Source organism: Xylocopa sonorina, unplaced genomic scaffold (assembly GCF_050948175.1).
Source record: "Xylocopa sonorina isolate GNS202 unplaced genomic scaffold, iyXylSono1_principal scaffold0014, whole genome shotgun sequence".
Classification (NCBI taxonomy): domain Eukaryota; kingdom Metazoa; phylum Arthropoda; class Insecta; order Hymenoptera; family Apidae; genus Xylocopa; species Xylocopa sonorina.
In genome coordinates, this window is record NW_027490090.1 from 942389 (window position 1) to 963811 (window position 21423).

The 21423-nt window shown below is 30.5% G+C and overlaps 2 protein-coding genes across 2 annotated transcripts in view; one reads left to right on the forward strand and one right to left on the reverse strand.

Moving 5' to 3' along the window:
- Window positions 1-21423, reverse strand: part of LOC143431679 (protein masquerade-like) — a 360601-nt gene that overhangs the window by 75079 nt on the left and 264099 nt on the right. The gene's annotated exons all lie outside the window — the stretch shown is intronic.
- On the forward strand, window positions 1615-13242 carry LOC143431701 (carboxypeptidase B). Its single transcript, XM_076908640.1, has 8 exons — window positions 1615-1697; window positions 4718-5036; window positions 7242-7544; window positions 10580-10667; window positions 12274-12419; window positions 12741-12797; window positions 12872-12956; window positions 13044-13242. Exons 1-8 carry the CDS (start codon window positions 1615-1617, stop codon window positions 13238-13240), a joined length of 1278 nt encoding a protein of 425 aa, XP_076764755.1. The 3' UTR covers window positions 13241-13242.

The window sequence follows — 21423 nt, forward strand, 5'->3', positions numbered from 1 at the left end:
CTGAAACCATTATTATCCTTATTAATTCTATTTCGAACGCTGCGAGGCAAGGAGCGCGCTGTGACTCGCCAGTACCGCCTCTGGCTTGCTAGGAGGAGGTAGTGTTCTCCCTCGCTCCGTCTATTTTGCTTAAAACAAGGATTTCATCAGACTTTTGACTAAATTTTCTTTTGCTACGTGTTTACATCCCCTTTCACACGATTTTAAAACAAATTACTCAACGATTTTCTGCACCAACGCTCTTGCTAATTTTAAGCTGCCACTGCAAGGCGATAGAGAGTGTTAGTGGCTGTCGTTGTTGATGTCACAAGTCTGTAAACACATCTTGATGCCCTTGAAACAGAGGACGACGAGAAGGATGAAAGAGAGGGAAATAAACGCGAAATAATTGCTGAGCGTCGATATCTGTTCACGTAGAGGTTATAAAGTACGCTCGCGCCAAAACGATGTGGTACTTAGTGAATGTTAAAGGTACACTTTGTTTTCAATCGAAATAATCAAGCAATTGTAGGTTACAGCGTTTTTTAATTTGTTTTATAAAATTTGTAATTCCATTTCAAACGTTTTTGATACTATTATTGCTGTTAATCTCCTTTGGAATTCTTCTGAAACCGTTATTATTCTTATTAATTCTATTTCGAACCCTTTTGATATCATTGTCGCTATTAATTCCATTCAGAATCCTTCTGATACTGTTATTATGCTAATGAACAATAAAAAAAAATATAAATAAATTTCTAACGAATAAATATGCATCTATACAATTTTCTGCCAGTTAATATACTCTATTTTTCATTTTTTTAGTAAATTCAATATTGTAAAGAAGCAATTTCTATTTTTGTAAATTGTACAAAGTATAGCAAAGGGTTTATAAAGCTCTTAAACTTATTCTACCAGTTGATATACTCTATTCTTAATTTTTTTATTAAATTTAATATTGCAAATAGGTAATTACAATTTTTATAAAATGTACAAAGCATAATAGAAAATTTATAAACCTTTTAAACTTATTCCACCAATTAATAGACTTTACTCTTAATTTTTTTATTAAATACAATATTGCAAAGAAGCAATTACAATTTTTATAAAACGTACAAAGGACAATAGAAGATTTATAAAGCTCTTAAACTTATTCTACCAGTTAATATACTCCATTTTTCATTTTTTTTATTAAATACAATATTGCAAAGAAGCAATTACAATTTTTGTAAAACGTACAAAGGACAATAGAAAATATATAAAGCTCTTAAACTCATTAAAAGCGACGCGATAACGTCTTTTTATGGAAAAATAAAATTCAGAAGCTGTATTTGCAACGTTATCAACGTTATTATCCTTATCGATGGACGATAAGTCAATCTTCGATCTGGAAATCATTGACCCTATTAATGAAAATCTCAATTAACGCTTATCTGCCTCGATAAAGAACGTCTTTCCTTATCTTGATCGATTAAATCCCACTTTTAACCGCCGTTTCGTTCGGTTTTGTGCATTTTCTGTGGAAATGTATCGATCGATAGCGTCATCTGGCATCGAGTAAACAAAACGTCGATATTGGCTCGTATATAAAGCTGGAGGCACAACTAGTTGAGCTTGTAATTAAGTGTCGCCATCATGCGTGCCCTTTTCTTAGTTGCAACAGTCTTTGCCGCGGCTGCTTTGGCCGTTGGCGAAGAAATTCTGCCTCCTTTGCAGGGGTACGTTTTTATTTTATTTTACAATATTTCGTTACTTATTAATTCTTACTTTTTGCTTTTTTAATTAGGTTTAAGAACGCACTATTTTTGTATAATAAATTAATTTATTCTTTTAGGCTTATTAGTTGTAAATATCGAAATTACTGGTTTAAGCGTGCTGCTGCTAGTTGAACTTGTGTAAGTTTCTGTTTAGAAGTTTTCGTTTCATTCTATAGTGCGTTTCGTTAGATATTATTCCTTATTTTTTGCATTTTTAATTAGGTTTAAGGACGCACTATTTTTGTATAATAAATTAATTTATTCTTTTAGGCTTATTAGTTGTAAATATCAAAATTACTGTTTAAGCGTGCTGCTGCTAGTTGAACTTGTGTAAGTTTCTGTTTAGAAGTTTTCGTTTCATTCTACAGTGTGTTTCGTTAGATATAATTTCTTCTTCTCGCTATTTCGTTTTTATTTATTAGTTGTAAATATAAAAATGATCGATTTAAGTGTACTGGTGCTATTTAATACGTTGCAGTTGAAGTTCTGCGAGTTTCTGCGTTTAAGTTTTGTCTCCATTGTACAGTATTTCGTTAGATATTATTCCTTACTTTTTGCTTTTTTAATTAGGTTTAAGAACGCACTATTTTTGTATAATAAATTAATTTATTCTTTTAGGCTTATTAGTTGTAAATATCAAAATTACTGGTTTAAGCGTGCTGCTGCTAGTTGAACTTGTGTAAGTTTCTGTTTAGAAGTTTTCGTTTCATTCTACAGTGTGTTTCGTTAGATATTATTCCTTTTTTTGGCTTTTTTTAATTAGACGCAAGAATGCACCAATTTTGTACGCTAAATTAATTTCTTCTTCTCGCTATTTCGTTTTTATTTATTAGTTGTAAATATAAAAATGATCGATTTAAGTGTACTGGTGCTATTTAATACGTTGCAGTTGAAGTTCTGCGAGTTTCTGCGTTTAAGTTTTGTCTGCATTGTACAGTATTTCGTTAGTTATTAATTCTTATTTTTTGCCTTTTTAATTAGGTTTAAGAACGCACTATTTTTGTATATTAAATTAATTTATTCTTTTAGGCTTATTCATTGTGAATATCAAAATTGCTGGTTTAAGTGGACTGTTTTATAAGTTTCTGGGTCGAAGTATTGGTTCCATGGTACAGTGTGTTTCTTTGGATATTATTCCTTATTTTTTTCCTCTTTTAATTAGACACAGAAACGTACTATTTTTGTACAGAAAACTAATTTCTTATTTTTGCTTATTAATTGTAAATATATCAAAATTGTTGATATTAATGTACTGTTTTATAAGTTTCTGTGTCGAAGTTTTGTCTTCATTGTACAGTATTTCGTTAGATATTATTTCTTATTTTTTGCTTTTTTAATTAGGCTTAAGAACGCACTATTTTTGTAGATTAAATTGATTTATTCTTTTAGGCTTATTCATTGTGAATATCAAAATTGCTGTTTTAAGTGGACTGTTTTATAAGTTTCTGGGTCGAAGTATTGGTTCCATGGTACAGTGTGTTTCTTTGAATATTATTCCTTATTTTTTGCTCTTTTAATTAGACACAGAAACGTACTATTTTTGTACAGAAAACTAATTTCTTATTTTTACTTATTAATTGTAAATATATCAAAATTGTTGATTTTAGTGTACTGTTTTATAAGTTTCTGTGTCGAAGTTTTTCGTCTTCATTGTACAGTATTTCGTTAGATATTATTCCTTATTTTTTGCATTTTTAATTAAGTACAATGAGCCACCATTTTTGTACATTAAACTGACCTTTTCTTTTCGCTCATTAATTGTAAATATAAAAATTACTGATTTAAATATTACATAATTACACTAACAATCGTAAATATAAAAATTACTGACTTAAATTGTACGTTGGTTGATTCTGGCTATTTCATTTATTAACTGTAAACATAATAAGTAACACAATTGCAGTATAAAAATTACATAATTGCACTAATAATTGTAAATATAAAAATTACTGATTTAAATGCTACATAATTGCACTAACAATTGTATTACAAAAATTACTGATTTAAATGTTGCATAATTCCACTAATAATTGCAAATATAAAAATTACTGATTTAAATGTTACATAATTCCACTAATAATTGTAAATATAAAAAGTACTGACTTAAATGTAACCTGATTGATTCTCGCTATTTCATTTATTGACTGCAAACATAATAAATAAAATAATCGCAATACAAAAATTATATAACTAAACTAATAATTGTAGATATAAAATTTACTGATTTAAATGTTACATAATTCCACTAACAATTGTAAATATAAAAATTACTGATTTAAATGTTACATAATTGCAAATGTTAATAATTGCAAATATAAAAATTACTGATTTAAATATTACATAATTGCACTAATAATTGTAAATATAGAAATGATAATTGTAAATATTAAAATAATTGCACTAATAATTGTAAATATAAAAATTACTGCTTTAAATGTTACATAATTCCACTAATAATTGTAAATATAAAAATTACTGTCTTAAATGTTACATAATTGCAAATGTTAATAATTGTAAATATAAAAATTAATGCTTTAAATGTTACATAGTTGCAAATGTTAATAATTGTAAATATAAAAATTACTGATTTAAATGTTACATAATAGCAAATGTTAATAATTGTAAATATAAAAATTAATGCTTTAAATGTTACATAATTGCACTAATAATTGTAAATATAAAAATGATAATTGTAAATATAAAAATGATAACTGTAAATATAAAAATAATTGCACTAATAATTGTAAATATAAAAATTACTGACTTAAATGTACCTTGATTGATTCTCGCTTTTATTAACTTTAAAATAGTAAATAAAAGAATTGCAGTAAAAAAATTATATAACTGCACTAATAATTGTAAACATAAAAATTACTGCTTTAAATCTACTCTCATCAGTACATCTGCAATTACACATAACATTTACATAATCGATTATTTTCTGCTGCTTTCTTGCCACTTAAACTTCTGTTATTTCGCAGGATGCAAGGAATTTCCATGGTGTACGACACGCCAGAGCAATTCTCAGTGCTGAAGAATTACCTGGACCTTCCTGGATACGATTTTGTAAGAACCACCTACAACACAGCAGACGTTTTAGTGACGAAGGACAAAGTGGAGGAGTTTAAGAATGTTCTGAGCCAGAATGGTATTAATTACACAGTCAAGGTCGAGGATGTCCAAGAGGAAGTGATCGAGGAGCGCATCGCGCAGGAAGTCGAGCGCAGGATCCAAGCGAGGACTCAGGATTACTCCACTTCCGGGAAGCTCTCTTTCACTTACTATCCTGATTACAACGAAGTGAGTAAGAAATAGGGTTTTTTCTTTAAACTAATTAATTAATTTGACTCGCCTCTGCTAAATTAAAATAATGAAAAAAGAATTCAAAAATTAAAATAATATATTTTTCTTTATAAAATTAAAAGAATACAAAAAATTGAAAAATTAAAATAATATACTTTTGTTTATAAAATTAAAATAAAAAAGAATTGAAAAATTAAAATAATGTACTTTTGTTTATAAAATTAAAATAAAAAAAATTGAAAAATTAAAATAATATACTTTTGTTTATAAAATTAAAATTAAAAAAAATTGAAAAATTAAAATAATAAAAAATTCAAAAATTAAAATAATATATTTTTGCTTATAAAATTAAAATAAAAAAGAATTGAAAAATTGAAATAATATACTTTTGTTTATAAAATTAAAATTAAAAAAAATTGAAAAATTAAAATAATATACTTTTGTTTATAAAATTGAAGTAATAAAAAAAAATCAAAATAATATAGTTTTGTTTATAAAATTAGAATAATAAAAAAAAAATTAAAATATATTTTTGTTTGTAAAATTAAAATAATATAATTAAATTAAATTCGATTTCTTGAAACAGCTTAACGCAAAGGGATTTTCATTCATAAAACGGCCACTGTCGATTCGTCCCTTAATAAAATAATTGATGAACATTTATTAATCATTTGAAAAAAATAATCCATATTTATCACTTCATCATTTTTAAGATTCTTGAGCCTTTTGAAGCAAGTTTAAGCGTTGCAACTTCCTTCAGACTTACAATATAAAGCCATTGAAGGTCATAGAGAGTAAAGAAAGGTGATAATACTTAAGGTTTTGGTAGTAAATGAGACATACATATCCTGTGAAAAAAAAAACAATCATATTTCTGTGAAACTTCTAGTTTCGAAGGTGTCTGAGGTGATAATAGTTACTGTTCCACCCTGTATATTAATTATTCGAAGAAATTCGATGGAGAATAAAAATAACAGGGGTGGACAAAGACAATTGGTGGCTTTAAGCAGTAAAAATTTTGATTCACCTTAAAAAAAAAAAAAAAAAAATTGCAACTTAGAGGCTACAAATTTAACATTTGGTTTCAGATTTTTTCGATTATTTTGTGCAAGGTTTCTTTAATTTTTTTTTATTATTTCCAAAATCTTTAAGTTAAGATATTTTAAGACTTTTTTTTTTTTATTACCTGTACAACAAACTATCAGATTATCTCAGCATAAAATTAATTACCAAGGCACTACTACAGTTCTATTGCTTTAATTGCAAACGTTTACCAACAAAAAATAAATAAAATTGAATCCAATCTAATTTTATACAGGGTTCTTTAACACTTTTTCGATTATTTCCAAAATCTTTAAGTTAAGATATTTTAAGACTTTTTTTTTATCGTCTGTACAACAAATTATCAGATTATCTCAACAAAAAATTAATTACTAAGCCACTACAGTTCCATCACCCCAATTGCAAACGTTTATCAACAAAATGAATAAAATTGAATCCAATATAATTTTGTGCAGGGCTCTTTTAACTTCTTCAATTATTTTCAAAATCTTTAAGTTTATATTTCAAAACTTTGATACCTTCAGTCCATCTCTGTACAACAAATTATCAAATTATCTCAGCAAAAAATTAATTACCAAGGCACTACTACAGTTCTATTGCCTTAACTGCAAACATTTACCAAAAAAATAAATAAAATTGAATCCAATCTAATTTTATACAGGGTTCTTTAACACTTTTTCGATTATTTCCAAAATCTTTAAGTTAAGATATTTTAAGACTTTTTTTTTATCGTCTGTACAACAAATTGTCAGATTATCTTCACAAAAAATTAATTACCAAGCCACTACAGTTCCATCACCCCAATTGCAAACGTTTATCAACAAAATGAATAAAATTGAATCCAATATAATTTTGTGCAGGGCTCTTTTAACTTCTTCAATTATTTTCAAAATCTTTAAGTTTATATTTCAAAACTTTGATACCTTCAGTCCATCTCTGTGCAACAAATTATCAAATTATCTCAGCAAAAAATTAATTACCAAGGCACTACTACAGTTCTATTGCTTTAATTGCAAACGTTTACCAACAAAAAATGAATAAAATTGAATCCAATCTAATTTTTGCAATGCAAATGTAAACGCGATGTCCAACAAACGCAGACTTTTAATTAATCTGAACGCAATTCGAAATCATCCGCAGGTAAACGAGTACCTGAACTACGTGACCAGGACCCACGGTAACGTCGCCTCGTTGATCAGCATTGGCAATTCGTACGAAGGACGAGCGATGAAGGTTTTGAAATTATCGACTGGCGGTAGAAACAAGCCTGCCATTTTCATCGATGCTGGAATCCACGCGAGAGAATGGATCGCCCCTGTGACTGCCCTTTTCATCGTGGATCAGCTGTTGGAGACTCACAGAAATCTTCTGTCGCAAGTCGACTGGTACATCTTGCCAGTTCTGAACCCTGATGGCTATCAATTCACGCACACGAAGTCTGCGGTAATTGTTATACCAATGAATGAGTTCTACAGGAAAATGTTTAATTGATGGTTGTTTGGGATGTTTTAGTAGATCAGACGTGGTACTGGACCAGAGAATGAACGAGACTGTTTTATTTAGTGGATGCTTCTTTCGAATATTGTATTATTAATACAATATATTTATTATTAATTATTAATACAATATTCTTTAGAATATATTCTTTAGAATATTGTATTAGATCAGAGATTGGTCAAACTTTTTATTCTTCAAAGTGGTTTGAATGCACAGAGAAAGAAGAAATTAAATATTTCATTTAAAATGCTTGTTTAGGATATTGTACTAAACCAGATGTGGTACTAGATTAGATATTGGTTGAACTGTTTGTTCTTTAAAGTGGTTTGGATATTTAAAAAAAAAAGAAATTAAATGCACATTAAAATATGAAAGAAGAAATTAATTAATTTTAATTTAGTGAACAATTATCGGAGACTGTTTCATTTAAAAAATGCTTGTCTAGGATATTGTACTAGACTAGATATTGTCAAACTTTTTATTCTTCGAAGTAGTTTGAATATTTAGAAAAAGAAGGAACTAAATGGTAAATTAAATGAAAGGAGAAATTAATTATTTTTAATCTTATGAACGAGATTGTTTCATTTAACAGATACTTGGTTAGAAGATATTGTAGTAGATCATCAGATGTTGTGCTAGACCAGAGATTGGTCAAATTTTTTATCCTCCAAAGTGGTTTGAGTACTTAGAAAAAGAAGAAATTAAATGGTACATTTAATGAAAGAAGAAATGAATTATTGTTAATCGAATGAATGAGACTATTTCATTTAATGCTTTCTTGTTTAGGATATTGTACTAGAACAGACGTGGTACTAGACCAGATATTGGTCCAATTTTTTATTCTCCAAAATGGTCTGAATACTTAGGAAAAGAAGAAATTAAATGCACATTAAAATATGAAAGAAGAAGTTAATTAATTTTAATCGGATGAACGAGACTGTTTCATTTAGTAGATGATCGTTTAGAGGATATTATGCTAGACCAGAGATTGGTCCAACTTGTTATTCTTTGAAGTAGATTGAATACTTAGAAAAAGAAGAAATTAAATGAAAGGAGAAATTAATTATTTTTAATCGAATGAACAAGATGTTTCATTTAACAAACGCTTGTTTAGGATATTGTACTAGACCAAATGTGGCTATCAATTTCTGCACATGAAATCTGCGGTAATTATTATACCAATGAATGAGTTTTACAGGAAAATGTTTAATTGATGGTTGTTTAATCATAATAGTAATTAATATAATTATTAATAATAATTAAATGGACATTGTAGTAGACCAGACGTGGCACTAGATCAGAGATTGGTCAATATTTTTATTCCTTGAAGTGGTTTGAGTACTTAGAAAAAGGAGTCTGCGGTAATTATTATATCAATGAATGGGTTTTACAGGAAAATGTTTAATTGATGGTTGTTTGGGATGTTTTAGTAGAACAGATGTGGTATTGGACCAGAGAATGAACGAGACTGTTTTATTTAGTGGATGGTTCTTTAGAATATTGTATTAGATCAGAGATTGGTCAAACTTTTTATACTTCAAAGTGGTTTGAGTATTTAGAAAAAGAAGAAATTAAATAGTAAATTAAATGAAAGAAGAAATGGTAAACTAAATCCAAACGAGACTGTTTTTGGTATAAACATTATTGCTGCAGTACTCGGTTCAAGAACTATTGTGAATAGAATCGTACAGTTACTTAAAAACAGAAGAAATTAAGTGATAAATGAAATGCAAGAAAAATAAATTGAATCAAACGAGACTGTTTTTGGTAGAAACATTATTGCTGCAGTACTTGGAGAGAGACTCAGTTCGAGAACTATTGTGACAAGAATCGTACAGTTTTATCCATACATTGTTGTACAATAGATTGCAACAAAGTTCTCGCGATTTATCTTAAGTGAGTAGCCTTTATAAGTGGCACTCTATTTAAAATACAATTAATAAAAATAGTTCTCCTTTTGAGAAAGTGATAACTTCTTATCAAAATCATTTTGAAATTGAAAAGCTATTGGAATTGTTTAAGTTCAGTAAAAAAATAAATAAGCAAAGCTGAAAGAATCTTAAATTAATTAATTAACTTAATTTACTTAAATATCACTTGTTCTAGTTCATTCTTTAGCAGAGAATTTAATTAAGCAATAATTCTTTAATTTCGCCAAGAAATAATTTTTTTTTTCAACGCAAATGAAAAAATAAATAAATAAGCAAAACTTACAGAATTTTAAATTAGTAATTTTACTTAAAAATTACTGGTTTTAGTTTATTTTTTAGCAGAGAATTTAATTTTAAATAAAATTGAACAATAATAGTTTAATTTTACCAAGAAATAATTTTTTTTAAACGCAAATAAAAATAAAAAAAAAAATAAGCAAAACTTAAAGAACTTTAAATTAGTAATTTTATTTAAATATTGCTGGTTTTAGTTTATTCTTTAGCAGAGAATTTAATTCTGAATAAAATTAGGCAAACATTCTTTGATTTCGCCAAGAAATAATTTTTTTTTAATGCAAATAAAAAAAAATAAATGAGCAAAGCTTAAAAAAGGGTTTTTAATTAGTAATTTTACTTAAAAATTACTGGTTCTAGTTTATTTTTTAACAGAGAATTTAATTCTAAATAAAATTTAACAATAATAGTTTAATTTCGCCAAGAAATAATTTTTTTTAAACGCAAATAAAAATAAAAAAAAATAAGCAAAACTTAAAGAACTTTAAATTAGTAATTTTATTTAAATATTGCTGGTTTTAGTTTATTCTTTAGCAGAGAATTTAATTTTAAATAAAATTGAAGAATAATAATTTAATTTCGCGAGGAAATAATTTTTTTTAAACGCAAATAAAAGGCAAAGTGGCGTAAAAATCACTTTCAACGAATATCAATGGAATTTTTAGAAGATAGAAAAAATTTTATCTCGTTGTTTTCTCTATTTTGGCAGAGTATTAAAAGTTTTAACGAGCTAATTAACGAATGAATTAATTTCAGAACCGATTGTGGAGGAAAACGAGATCCAGCAGAGGCTCGAGTTGCAAAGGCGTCGATGGAAACCGAAATTACGATATGGAATGGATGAGTAAGTGTTTCTCTCTCTTTATTTACAGTGCAATCGTTCAAACCTGCTTATCTGATAACATTGTGCGCGATAAGGTGAATGATTGCGCTCGAGAGTTTAATTAGGCTGCGTGTAGATTGATTAAAAATCGATCAAAGCGATTGCCACGTTCGCTTCTCCATTATCAGCCAGCAATTTCTCTAAAATGAATCGATTAATATTTTCGTGATAACGATCCTATAGTACAGTGTTAACTGCTTTTGGGATATTTTTAATTGGCTTTAACTTGGCCATTTTAGGAGATTTTTGGAATTTTTTTATTTTGTTTTGTTTGAGTCGTTTTCAGTAATTTTTGGAATTTTTTATTTAGTTTTGTTTGAGCTGTTTTCAGTTATTTTTGGGATATTTTAAATTGGCTTTAACTTGGCCATTTTAGGAGATTTTTGGAATTTTTTTGTTTTGTTTTGTTTGAGTTGTCTTCAGTAATTTTTGGAATTTTTTATTTAGTTTTGTTTGAGCTGTTTTCAGTTATTTTTGGGATATTTTTAATTGGCTTTAATATGGCTATTTTAAGAGATTTTTCGAATTTATTTTCTTAGTTATGGTTGGTCTATTTTAAGAGATTTTTGGAATTTTTTTGTTTTGTTTTGTTTGAGTTGTTTTCAGTAATTTTTGGAATTTTTTATTTAGTTTTGTTTGAGCTGTTTTCAGTTACTTTTGGGATATTTTTAATTGGCTTTAATATGGCTATTTTAAGAGATTTTTCGAATTTATTTTCCTTGTTGTGGTTGGTCTATTTTAAGAGATTTTTGGAATTTTTTTGTTTTGTTTTGTTTGAGTTGTTTTCAGTAATTTTTGGAATTTTTTATTTAGTTTTGTTTGAGCTGTTTTCAGTTATTTTTGGGATATTTTAAATTGGCTTTAATATGGCTATTTTAAGAGATTTTTCGAATTTATTTTCTTAGTTGTGGTTGGTCTATTTTAAGAGATTTTTGGAATTTTTTTGTTTTGTTTTGTTTGAGTTGTTTTCAGTAATTTTTGGAATTTTTTATTTAGTTTTGTTTGAGCTGTTTTCAGTTATTTTTGGGATATTTTTAATTGGCTTTAATATGGATATTCTAAGAGATTTTTGGGATTTACTTTCTTAGTTATGGTTGGTCTATTTTAAGAGATTTTTGGAATTTTTTTGTTTTGTTTTGTTTGAGTCGTTTTCAGTAATTTTTGGAATTTTTTATTTAGTTTTGTTTGAGCTGTTTTCAGTTATTTTTGGGATATTTTAAATTGGCTTTAATATGGATATTCTAAGAGATTTTTGGGATTTACTTTCTTAGTTGTGGTTGGGCTATCGTAAGAGAATTTTGGTAATTTTCTTTTTATTTCTGTTTGAGGTGTTCGCAGTTATTTTTGGTATATCTTAAATTGGTTTTAATATGTCTTAGGAGCCATTAGAGAGGATAATTAAATAGATAATAATAGGAGGATATTTAAATTGACTTGAGGAGATTGTTGGAATTTTTTTTTTGTTTCTTTTATGTAGGCTATTTTCTGTTACTTTTTGGATATTTTAAATTGTCTATACACGAGCCACCACTAGCTCATTAATTAAAAATATTTAATTTCCTCCTAGCAATTGGAGCATCCAGCAATCCATGCAGCGACACCTACGCTGGGCCCAAAGCATTCTCTGAACTGGAAACTCAACACATGAGGGACTTCATTCTGGCACGAAAGGGTCAGTTCAAGGCTTACATCACGTTCCACTCTTATGGCCAGGTAATTACCAAAATACAGAACTCTACTAATTAACTCTATCATATTACAAACGTGAATTCTCAATTTCTAATTTCAATTTATTCCATAAAAATATTTGTCTATATTATAATTAAAATATTTTTCTATATCATATTACAATTAAAATACTTTTCTATATTAAATTGTAATTAAAATATTTTTCTATTCTATATTATAATTCAAATATTTTTCTGTATTATATTATAGTTAAAAATTTTTTTCTATATTATTTCATAACTAAAATATATTTCTATGATATATGTATTATAAATAAAATAATTTTCTAAATTGTATATTTTCTAGTACATCCTGTATCCATGGGGCTTCACATCAAAAGTACCCGATAACGAGCCAGAATTGGTAAATATTCTCCCTCAATATTCCCAAAAACAGACTACAATTTTTTTTACCAACGCCATCCTCCGTTTTTCCAGCGTAATCTCGCCAGCAGCTGCGCCAAGGCGATCGCAAAATCTCGCAAAACTCAGTACACGTACGGCACCTCGGCGAATCACCTGTGTAAGTCACTAAATCGATCCTTCCCCTTTCATTTGACCACAATTATCGCGTGGGTTTCATTCATGTTTCTCTGTTAATTCCAATTAGATCCAGCCGCTGGCGGCAGCGACGATTGGGCGCTGGCCAAAGCAGATATCAGTTTGTCGTACACGTACGAATTGCCTGGCGGAAATACTGGTTTCATATTGCCGCCATCGGAGATCAAAGCTGTTGGGATCGAGACGTTCGAGGCGATTAAAGTAATTCATCAGTATGTAACGTCGAGACACGCTTTGGACAATTAAACGCGCGCAGAGAGATTTGTAAATCCCAAATGCTCGTCTCTGCTCTGTGTAACGCGACGCAATTATCGGGTTACGTTAAAAACGAGCGAACTCGATCGATTCTGTAACAATAAATTTCATTTTAATGCTCTAAACGAACTGCTACACGCGAGCAGCTGTGATTTAATCGTGTCGAGCTCAATCGAGCTCCACTGTCGAATTAAGTTTCATATATTATGCGAATACATGATTTATGCAGCCAGTAGAAATTTAAATAAATTGCTGTAAGAGTCTTAGTGGCTTTGCAAATTTGTTACTCTGTTGTTACAAAGAGGTATGGTCTTTTTTTTAATTAATATAAAATGTAGATATGGCAGCAAGGAGAGGAATTAGTGGGTAGCAGCAGTTGGAAGTATATTTGGGCCATCAATTGCCCGCGTAATTTTTTGACAGGCCTTGTAATAACAGAGAAAGAGGAAGTGAAAGTACACTTTTAGAAAAATTTTTCGAAAGCTATAACTTTTGATTGAGAAAAGATATCGATTTGAATTTTGCGTGAAAAAATCATAAAAAATTCAAGCTTTCAAATGGTCTATCGCTTTTTATTTTTTTCAAAACTTTTAAGTCAGCTTTTACGCATAATTCTGGAATAGGCTCCAGTAACTATAACTTAGGCTGTAACTTTTGATTGAGGAAAGATATCGATTTGAATTTTGCGTGAAAAAATCATAAAAAATTCAAGCTTTCAAATGGTCTATCGCTTTTTATTTTTTTCAAAACTTTTAAGTCAGCTTTTACGCATAATTCTGGAATAGGCTCCAGTAACTATAACTTAGGCTGTAACTTTTGATTGAGGAAAGATATCGATTTGAATTTTGCGTGAAAAAATCATAAAAAATTCAAGCTTTCAAATGGTCTATCGCTTTTTATTTTTTTCAAAACTTTTAAGTCAGCTTTTACGCATAATTCTGGAATAGGCTCCAGTAACTATAACTTAGGCTGTAACTTTTGACTGAGAAAAGATATCGATTTGAATTTTGCGTGAAAAAATTACAAAAAATTCAAGCTTTCAAATGGTCTATCGCTTTTTATTTTTTTCAAAACTTTTAAGTCAGCTTTTACGCATAATTCTGGAATAGGCTCCAGTAACTATAACTTAGGCTGTAACTTTTGACTGAGAAAAGATATCGATTTGAATTTTGCGTGAAAAAATTACAAAAAATTCAAGCTTTAAAATGGTGTATCGCTTTTGATTTTTTTCAAAACTTTTAAGTCAGCTTTTACGCATAATTCTGGAATAGGCTCCAGTAACTATAACTTAGGCTGTAACTTTTGATTGAGAAAAGATATCGATTTGAATTTTGCGTGAAAAAACCACAGAAGTATTAAGCTTTCGAATGTTATGCAACTTTTTCTTTTATTCAGAATTTTTATGTCAACTTTTTGCGAAAAACTATTGCGAAAAATTGCTACACCCAAAAAAAGCATACAACCTATCATAACTCAGCTTCCAAAACCGCTAGAAAGCTAGAAGAATCCTGATGTGCTGGTGGTAGATGGTTCTTTCTTTACAACACTGAAAAAAAAAATAAAAACTTTTCTATGAAGCGTTATTAATTCGTAAACTCTAAATATACTTGCAGTGCTTGCAATGGAGAACAAAATTTCTGACTTCGAATTAAAACACGAAGAATGGATATCATTCTTGAATGAATAGATCAAGGTTGAACTGTAATATTGGGTTATTAATGATTATTTGGGTTTTTTGGTATCGACGTGGCCTATTTTATCGACGCGTCGTTAACTTCTTCTTTAAGTTACTTTTGGCAACTTTTAGAGTCCTCACCTTCTTTTTTAAGTCTTGCAATCTATAAATATAGCATTAGGCACGATAATAAGAACAAACTGATTATTAACGAAGTTGATTGCAGAAAACTACAATCTTCTACTCTTATTTATAAAAAAACCAAACTACTTTCCAAAAAACCCAATAGTTCAAGATTAAAGTAAGCAAAAACGCTTCTGAATAAATGTTCTTTTTATAGATGTTTAGTTCTCAACGCCAGCCACGACAAGCAGCCTTAAAAAGCCGCTAATTGTAAGTCAAGCCAACGCAAAGCATGCATCGCAGCCTTAAGAAGAGTTGCTCGAGCAAGCCTCCAAGTTCCTCGTTAACCTACAATAAGCTCGAACCTGGCTGGTTTAAAGAGCACAACCATTTAAGAACGCTGAACAGCGATCCAGCTGTTGTTTGATGCCCGCGTCGCAACCACTTTCGAGCTTTTCCCGCGTTTCTCGATGGCCATCGCGCGAAAGCGAGAGTGCCCTCGGGAAACGGCGAGACGAGGAGCCTCGAGGATTCTGGTCGAGCTCCAGTGCAGCACTTAACTCCTTCCTGGTTATTCCTGCCGCCTGTTCCGTCTAATTGGGGGAACAACAGACTCATTATCCGGCGACTCGAGCGCAGACGAGGGCTCATTTCGCGCGGCTCAGGCCGCAGGGTTGGCTGCGTGTTTTTTCAGAACCAGATTCTTTGCTTGCTGCGTCGATTGCGTGGTTGGAAGGCTGTTTGTTGAGGTATTTGTTAAGGTAATTGAATTTTAGTAAATATTATTAAGAAATTTGAGTTATTGTTTGTATGTTATGGAAGTTAGGTTAGAAATTATATTATAAAAGTGAGGTTAGGAATTGCATTGTAGAAGTTCTGCAAATCTTTCACAAGGTATATAATATAATTTAAGTAAATATTCTTAACGGTGCGAGGAAATATTAGGTCAATATTCATATGTGACTAAGTGAGGTTAGAAATTATAAAAGTGAGGTTAGGAATTGCATTGTAGAAGTTTCTTGAATTATTCGACCAAAGCAATAGAAATTAAGCAAATAATCTTAACGATACGAAGAAATGTTAGGTTAACTTTCATATGCGACTAAGTGAGGTTAGGAATTATAAATGTGAGGTTAGAAATTTCATTATATAAAAGTTTTTCGAATTTTTCGCCAGGTAATAGAATTCAAATAAATATTCTTAAGAATATTGAGTTATCGTTTGTGTACGACGAAAGTGAGGTTATAAATGACATAAAAGTGAGGTTAAGGATTGCATTATAGAAGTTCTTTAAATTATTTGTCAGGTAATAGAATTTAAATAAATATTCTTAACAATGTTGGGTTATTGTTTATGTACGACGTATGTGAGGTTAGGAATTATATTATGGAAGTGAGGTTAGAAATTACATTATAAAAGTGAGGTTAGGAATTACATTATAAAATTGAGGCTAGGAATTGCATTATAAGAGTGAGGTTAGAAGTTTCATTATAGAAGTGAGGTTAGAAGTTACATTGTAAAAGTGAGGTTAGGAATTACGTTACAAGAGTGAGGTTAGAAGTTACATTATAAAAGTGAGGTTAAGAATTACATTATGAAAGTGAGGTTAGAAATTACATTATAAAAGTGAGGTTAGAAGTTGCGTTGTAAAAGTGAGGTTAGAAGTTACATTATAGAAGTGAGGTTAGAAGTTGCGTTGTAAAAGTGAGGTTAGGAATTACGTTATAAGAGTGAGGTTAGAAGTTACATTATAAAAGTGAGGTTAAGAATTACATGATGAAAGTGAGGTTAGTAGTTACATTATAAAAGTGAGGTTAGAAGTTACATTAAAAAAGTGAGGTTAGAAGTTGCATTGTAAAAGTGAGGTTAGAAATTACATAATAAAAGTGAGATTGAGAATTACATGATAAAAGTGAGGTTAGTAGTTGCATTATAAAAGTGAGGTTATAAAATCAAAAAAACCAATATTTTATAATACAAAAAGGTTAGAAATTAAGAGAACCAATAACAGTATTTCCAATCATTTATCATAACCAAACATCTATCGACTACATTCTCTACCTTCAATATAACAGTAAGAAGATCAAGATTAAAAAACCCAAAGATCTTCACTGAACATTAACGAATATCAATTAAGCAAAATCATCAATAAAATAAAAGAATAACGGACCAAGGACAGCGCAATAAAACAGCACGTCTCTGAGTTCGTGAATTTATTTGATTTTCCAAATTTATACAGAAAAATTCCAAAATTAATCACTGAGCCCATTAAAAGACTTGCTGCGCATCTTATTCGGTTGATAATAATCCATAAAATAATATCCCCATTCTCGCACGCTCTCATGCAAAGATAACTGACACGCACAGCCCACTCGCACTTATATATATATATTTATGAATAAATAACTCTGGTATCTAGGATCTAGCAGTAATTAAACGCAGATCAACGTATGCGGTTTTTCTCTTAGGAAGAAAGAACGCAGGAAGAAAACCGGTCGAGGTTCCAAGTTCCTTTTTCCATGGACATCTCAGTCGACTTGATGACTTCCTTGATCTTCGCTTTCGTTAACTGATGATTCGTGTTCTTGTAGCCATTATCTTATTTACAGATACACTCGATGAATACGAATAAACTATATAGACCACTCTTTGGTAAATTATTTAGGTAGCTTAGTCTATACGTCGCTAAGGGTAATGGTAATGCGTTTACCTTGGCAAAGTGAGGGATCCGCCTTGTCGCTTAATAAGAACTGGTGTTTCATTCATCGTTTCGATGCCAAGTACTTGCGACATGATTAAACGTTCAACCGCTGACTGTTTGGTCTCTTTTGAGTCTCTGCGCCTGAGCATTTGCTCCGATTAACTCCGCACTGGATGAGTATTAAAGACACACGTTGGCGAGCAAATGCTCAGCGAAGTAGTCTGTTTTTTCAAGCTAGAAAAGCTGCTCAAGCGTTTTAAGGAAAGCATCGCTGACTGTGGAGATTAAAACGAAGAACAGTGAAACCGATAGCGTAACAATCAGCTGTTAGACAGAGAAGCATGTTCGCCAAGCATCGTCTGCAATTTCTACGCCTCATTCTTCCCTTACGAACCCATGAATCAAGCTTCGCTTGGGAATATTCGATGTACAACATTCTTGCGGTGCGTAAAACATTAGTCAGAGCTAACGCTCAGTTACGTACGCAGAAAATAATTTCTGAGACGTAATCCAAGGCTTGTATTAAAAGCGTAGGTGCGAATCGAGAAACTTTAAAGCTTTGATCATCAATTAAACTAATCGAGTGGGATATTCTTGGTTTAACAGCTGTTTAATGCCATCGATGGAGCGTAAATGAATTTTTAAGGGGCCTTCGCTTCGAAGAAGAGCCAAGCGAACTGCTGTTTCAACATCGAAGAGCCTCTGATTTTCATTTTAGAAGGTTCGCAGTTGTTCTAGGGCTGGCGAATCAAGTTTAGAGCCTCGTTATCTCAAGCAATCGCATTTCTGAGGCAGAGCGCTGGCTATCGGAAACATATTGTGCTATCAGATTGAATAATAACAGCAATAATCGATGGAAATGGTGTAAATACATCTGCGCATCGCATCAATAATTCATAAATGCCTCTTCATTATTGATACGATGGATACGAGTGATATTATTAGGATAATTATGTTACAATGGTATGATATAATTAATACGTGCAATAAATAATGCATAGATGTCTACGTTAATTAATATAGGTCCAACGAAATTGCAAACAGAGGCGTAGTCTTGCGAGAATCAATCAATAATCAATCGTTGAGGCAACAGTTCCATCGAAAGAGTGGCATCGAGTCAGATCCTCTGCGTTCGCATCTCTCATTTATTTATCATAATTTACAATCGTTCGCAGATCATTCTCTGAAAGTATATATACAGATATTGATTACGCCTTGTACATAGATCTATTTTCAGTCCAGTCAGTGCACCGTCGAACCAAAATTTCTACACAAACTGTGTCTATTTTGTTTCATTCGCAGAGAGCTTATAATTCATTTCGAAGCTTACGGAAGAGTTAAATGGACACGAAAGAAAAGTCAGAGCGGTGAGTTTGAGTTTGTTCACAGTTAAATAGAATATAAGTTTACAGAAGCTTCTTTTTTTGTTAAGTACTGAATCAATCTTCGAAGTGGGTCAATTTCTTGTGGGACACCCAGTGCGTGACAGAGAAATAGAAATATGCACGCTGAGATATTCGCAGCCCTAGTCTCTTCTGATCAGCTGATCGAACGTCGATCGTTCTAAGTCGAGTCGAGGCATTCCATCATCAACGAACGTTTGTTATCTTGTTACGTCCAGGATTAGTTCGATACAACTCGATAATGATATCTACAGGGTGTACGCTCAGTTCGTTGCACGTACAATTATAATATTCGTATTTGCAAATCAAGTGAAAGCGATAAACTAAACGGTGGAACGTTTCATCTCGACTATCGTTGATATCACGTTATTTTTTCTTTGGCGTTAAGTGTTTGCGTGTACGTGCAATTAGAGGAAGAAAACGAGCACACTGTAATTAGTGGAATTGATATATGCTATGGGGGTGGAGATTCTGTGTGACTGTGTGAGAGCCAAAGAAGAGAAAATTCACATATAAATATTTGGTAGGAACAGGGGCGGATCGAGACAAATTGAGGCCCTGCGCTTTAGACATTTTTGGGTCCTTCAGGGCCGTGTCAAGATGATTGGAGGCTCTGCGCTCTAAAATTTTTGGGCTCTTCAGGACCGTATCAAGACAAATTGAGGCCCTGTGTTTCAAAAAATTTTTGGGCTCCTCAGGGGCGTATCAAGACAAATTGAGGCCCTGCGTTTTAAATATTTTTGGGCACTTCAGGGGCGTATCAAGATAATTGGAGGCCATGTGCTTTAAACATTTTTTGGTCCTTCAGGGGCGTGTCAAGATAAACGGAGGCCCTGCGCTTTAAAATTTTTGGGGCCTTCAGGGGCGTGTCAAGATAACTGGATGCCCTGCGCTTTAAAAATTTTACTCACTAACTCAGATTTTAATATTGTTGAAATTTGTGAATCAAATTAGCGTGGCTTTTAGCATTATTCAAATTTGAAAATCGAACTAGTTCAGATTTCAGTATTATTCAAATTTGAAAATCGAACTAGCTCAGATTTCAGTATTATTCAAATTTGAAAATCGAACTAGCGAGAATTTTAATATTATTTAAATTTGAAAATCGAACTAGCTCAGATTTCAGTATTATTCAAATTTGAAAATCGAACAGGCTCAGATTTTAACATTATTGGAATTTTGTTTCAAATTGATATTTATCAATTTCAAAATTGAAATTGAATAAATCAGAATTATCAAAATTTCAAATTTCAAAGTAGATAACTCAAGACTTTAAATTTCAAATTAGATAATTCAAAATTTCAAATTTCGAAGTAGATAACTGAAAATTTCAAATTTCAAAGTAGATAACTCAAAATTTCAAATTTCAAAGTAGATAACTAAGAATTCCAAATTTCAAATTAGATAATTCAAAATTGTCAAAATTGAAATTAGATAATTTAATTTTCATAAAATTTCAAAATTGAAGCTACATATTTCAAAATTGTGAAAATTTCATATTTAAATTAGCTAATTTAGTTTATTCAAAAGTTCAAAATTAAAATCAGTTAATTTAGAATTGTTGAAATCTCAAAGTTGAAATTTGATAAGTCAAAAAGTTATCAAAAGTTCAAAATTAAAATCAGTTAATTTAGAATTGTTGAAATCTCAAAGTTGAAATTTGATAAGTCAAAAAGTTATCAAAAATTCAAAATTAAAATCAGTTAATTTAGAATTGTTGAAATCTCAAAATTGAAATCTGATAAGTCAAAAAGTTATCAAAATTTCAAAACTGAAAGTAGCCAATTCTGTCTTACTGAATTGTAATATTAAAAATTTTGGATTCTTCAGGGCCATATCAAGACAAATGGAAGCCCAGCGTTTAAAAAAATTTTTTTCGTTCTTCAGGGGTGCAACAAGACAAATGAGACCTTGCGCTTTAAACAATTTTTGTGGTCCTCAGGGGCGTATCAACACAAATGGGAACCCTGCGCTTTAAAAACTTTTTGCTCCTCAAGGACGTATCAAAACAAATAAGGGCCTCGCGCTTTAAAAAATTTTCTTACCTTTCAGGAGCGTATCAAGAAAATGAGGGGCCCCTTTCTAAAAAAAAAGTGCAACTTGGATTCATTTTCTCGATACAAAAAATTTTGTAGATTCACAAAATTAGATAATCGAGAATTATCAAAATCTCAAAAATCGAAATTAGATAATTAAAAATTGTTAGAATTCTACATTTTGTTTTCAGATCCGTTCGATTATTTCAAGAAGGTTCACTAATTTCGAAAATCTT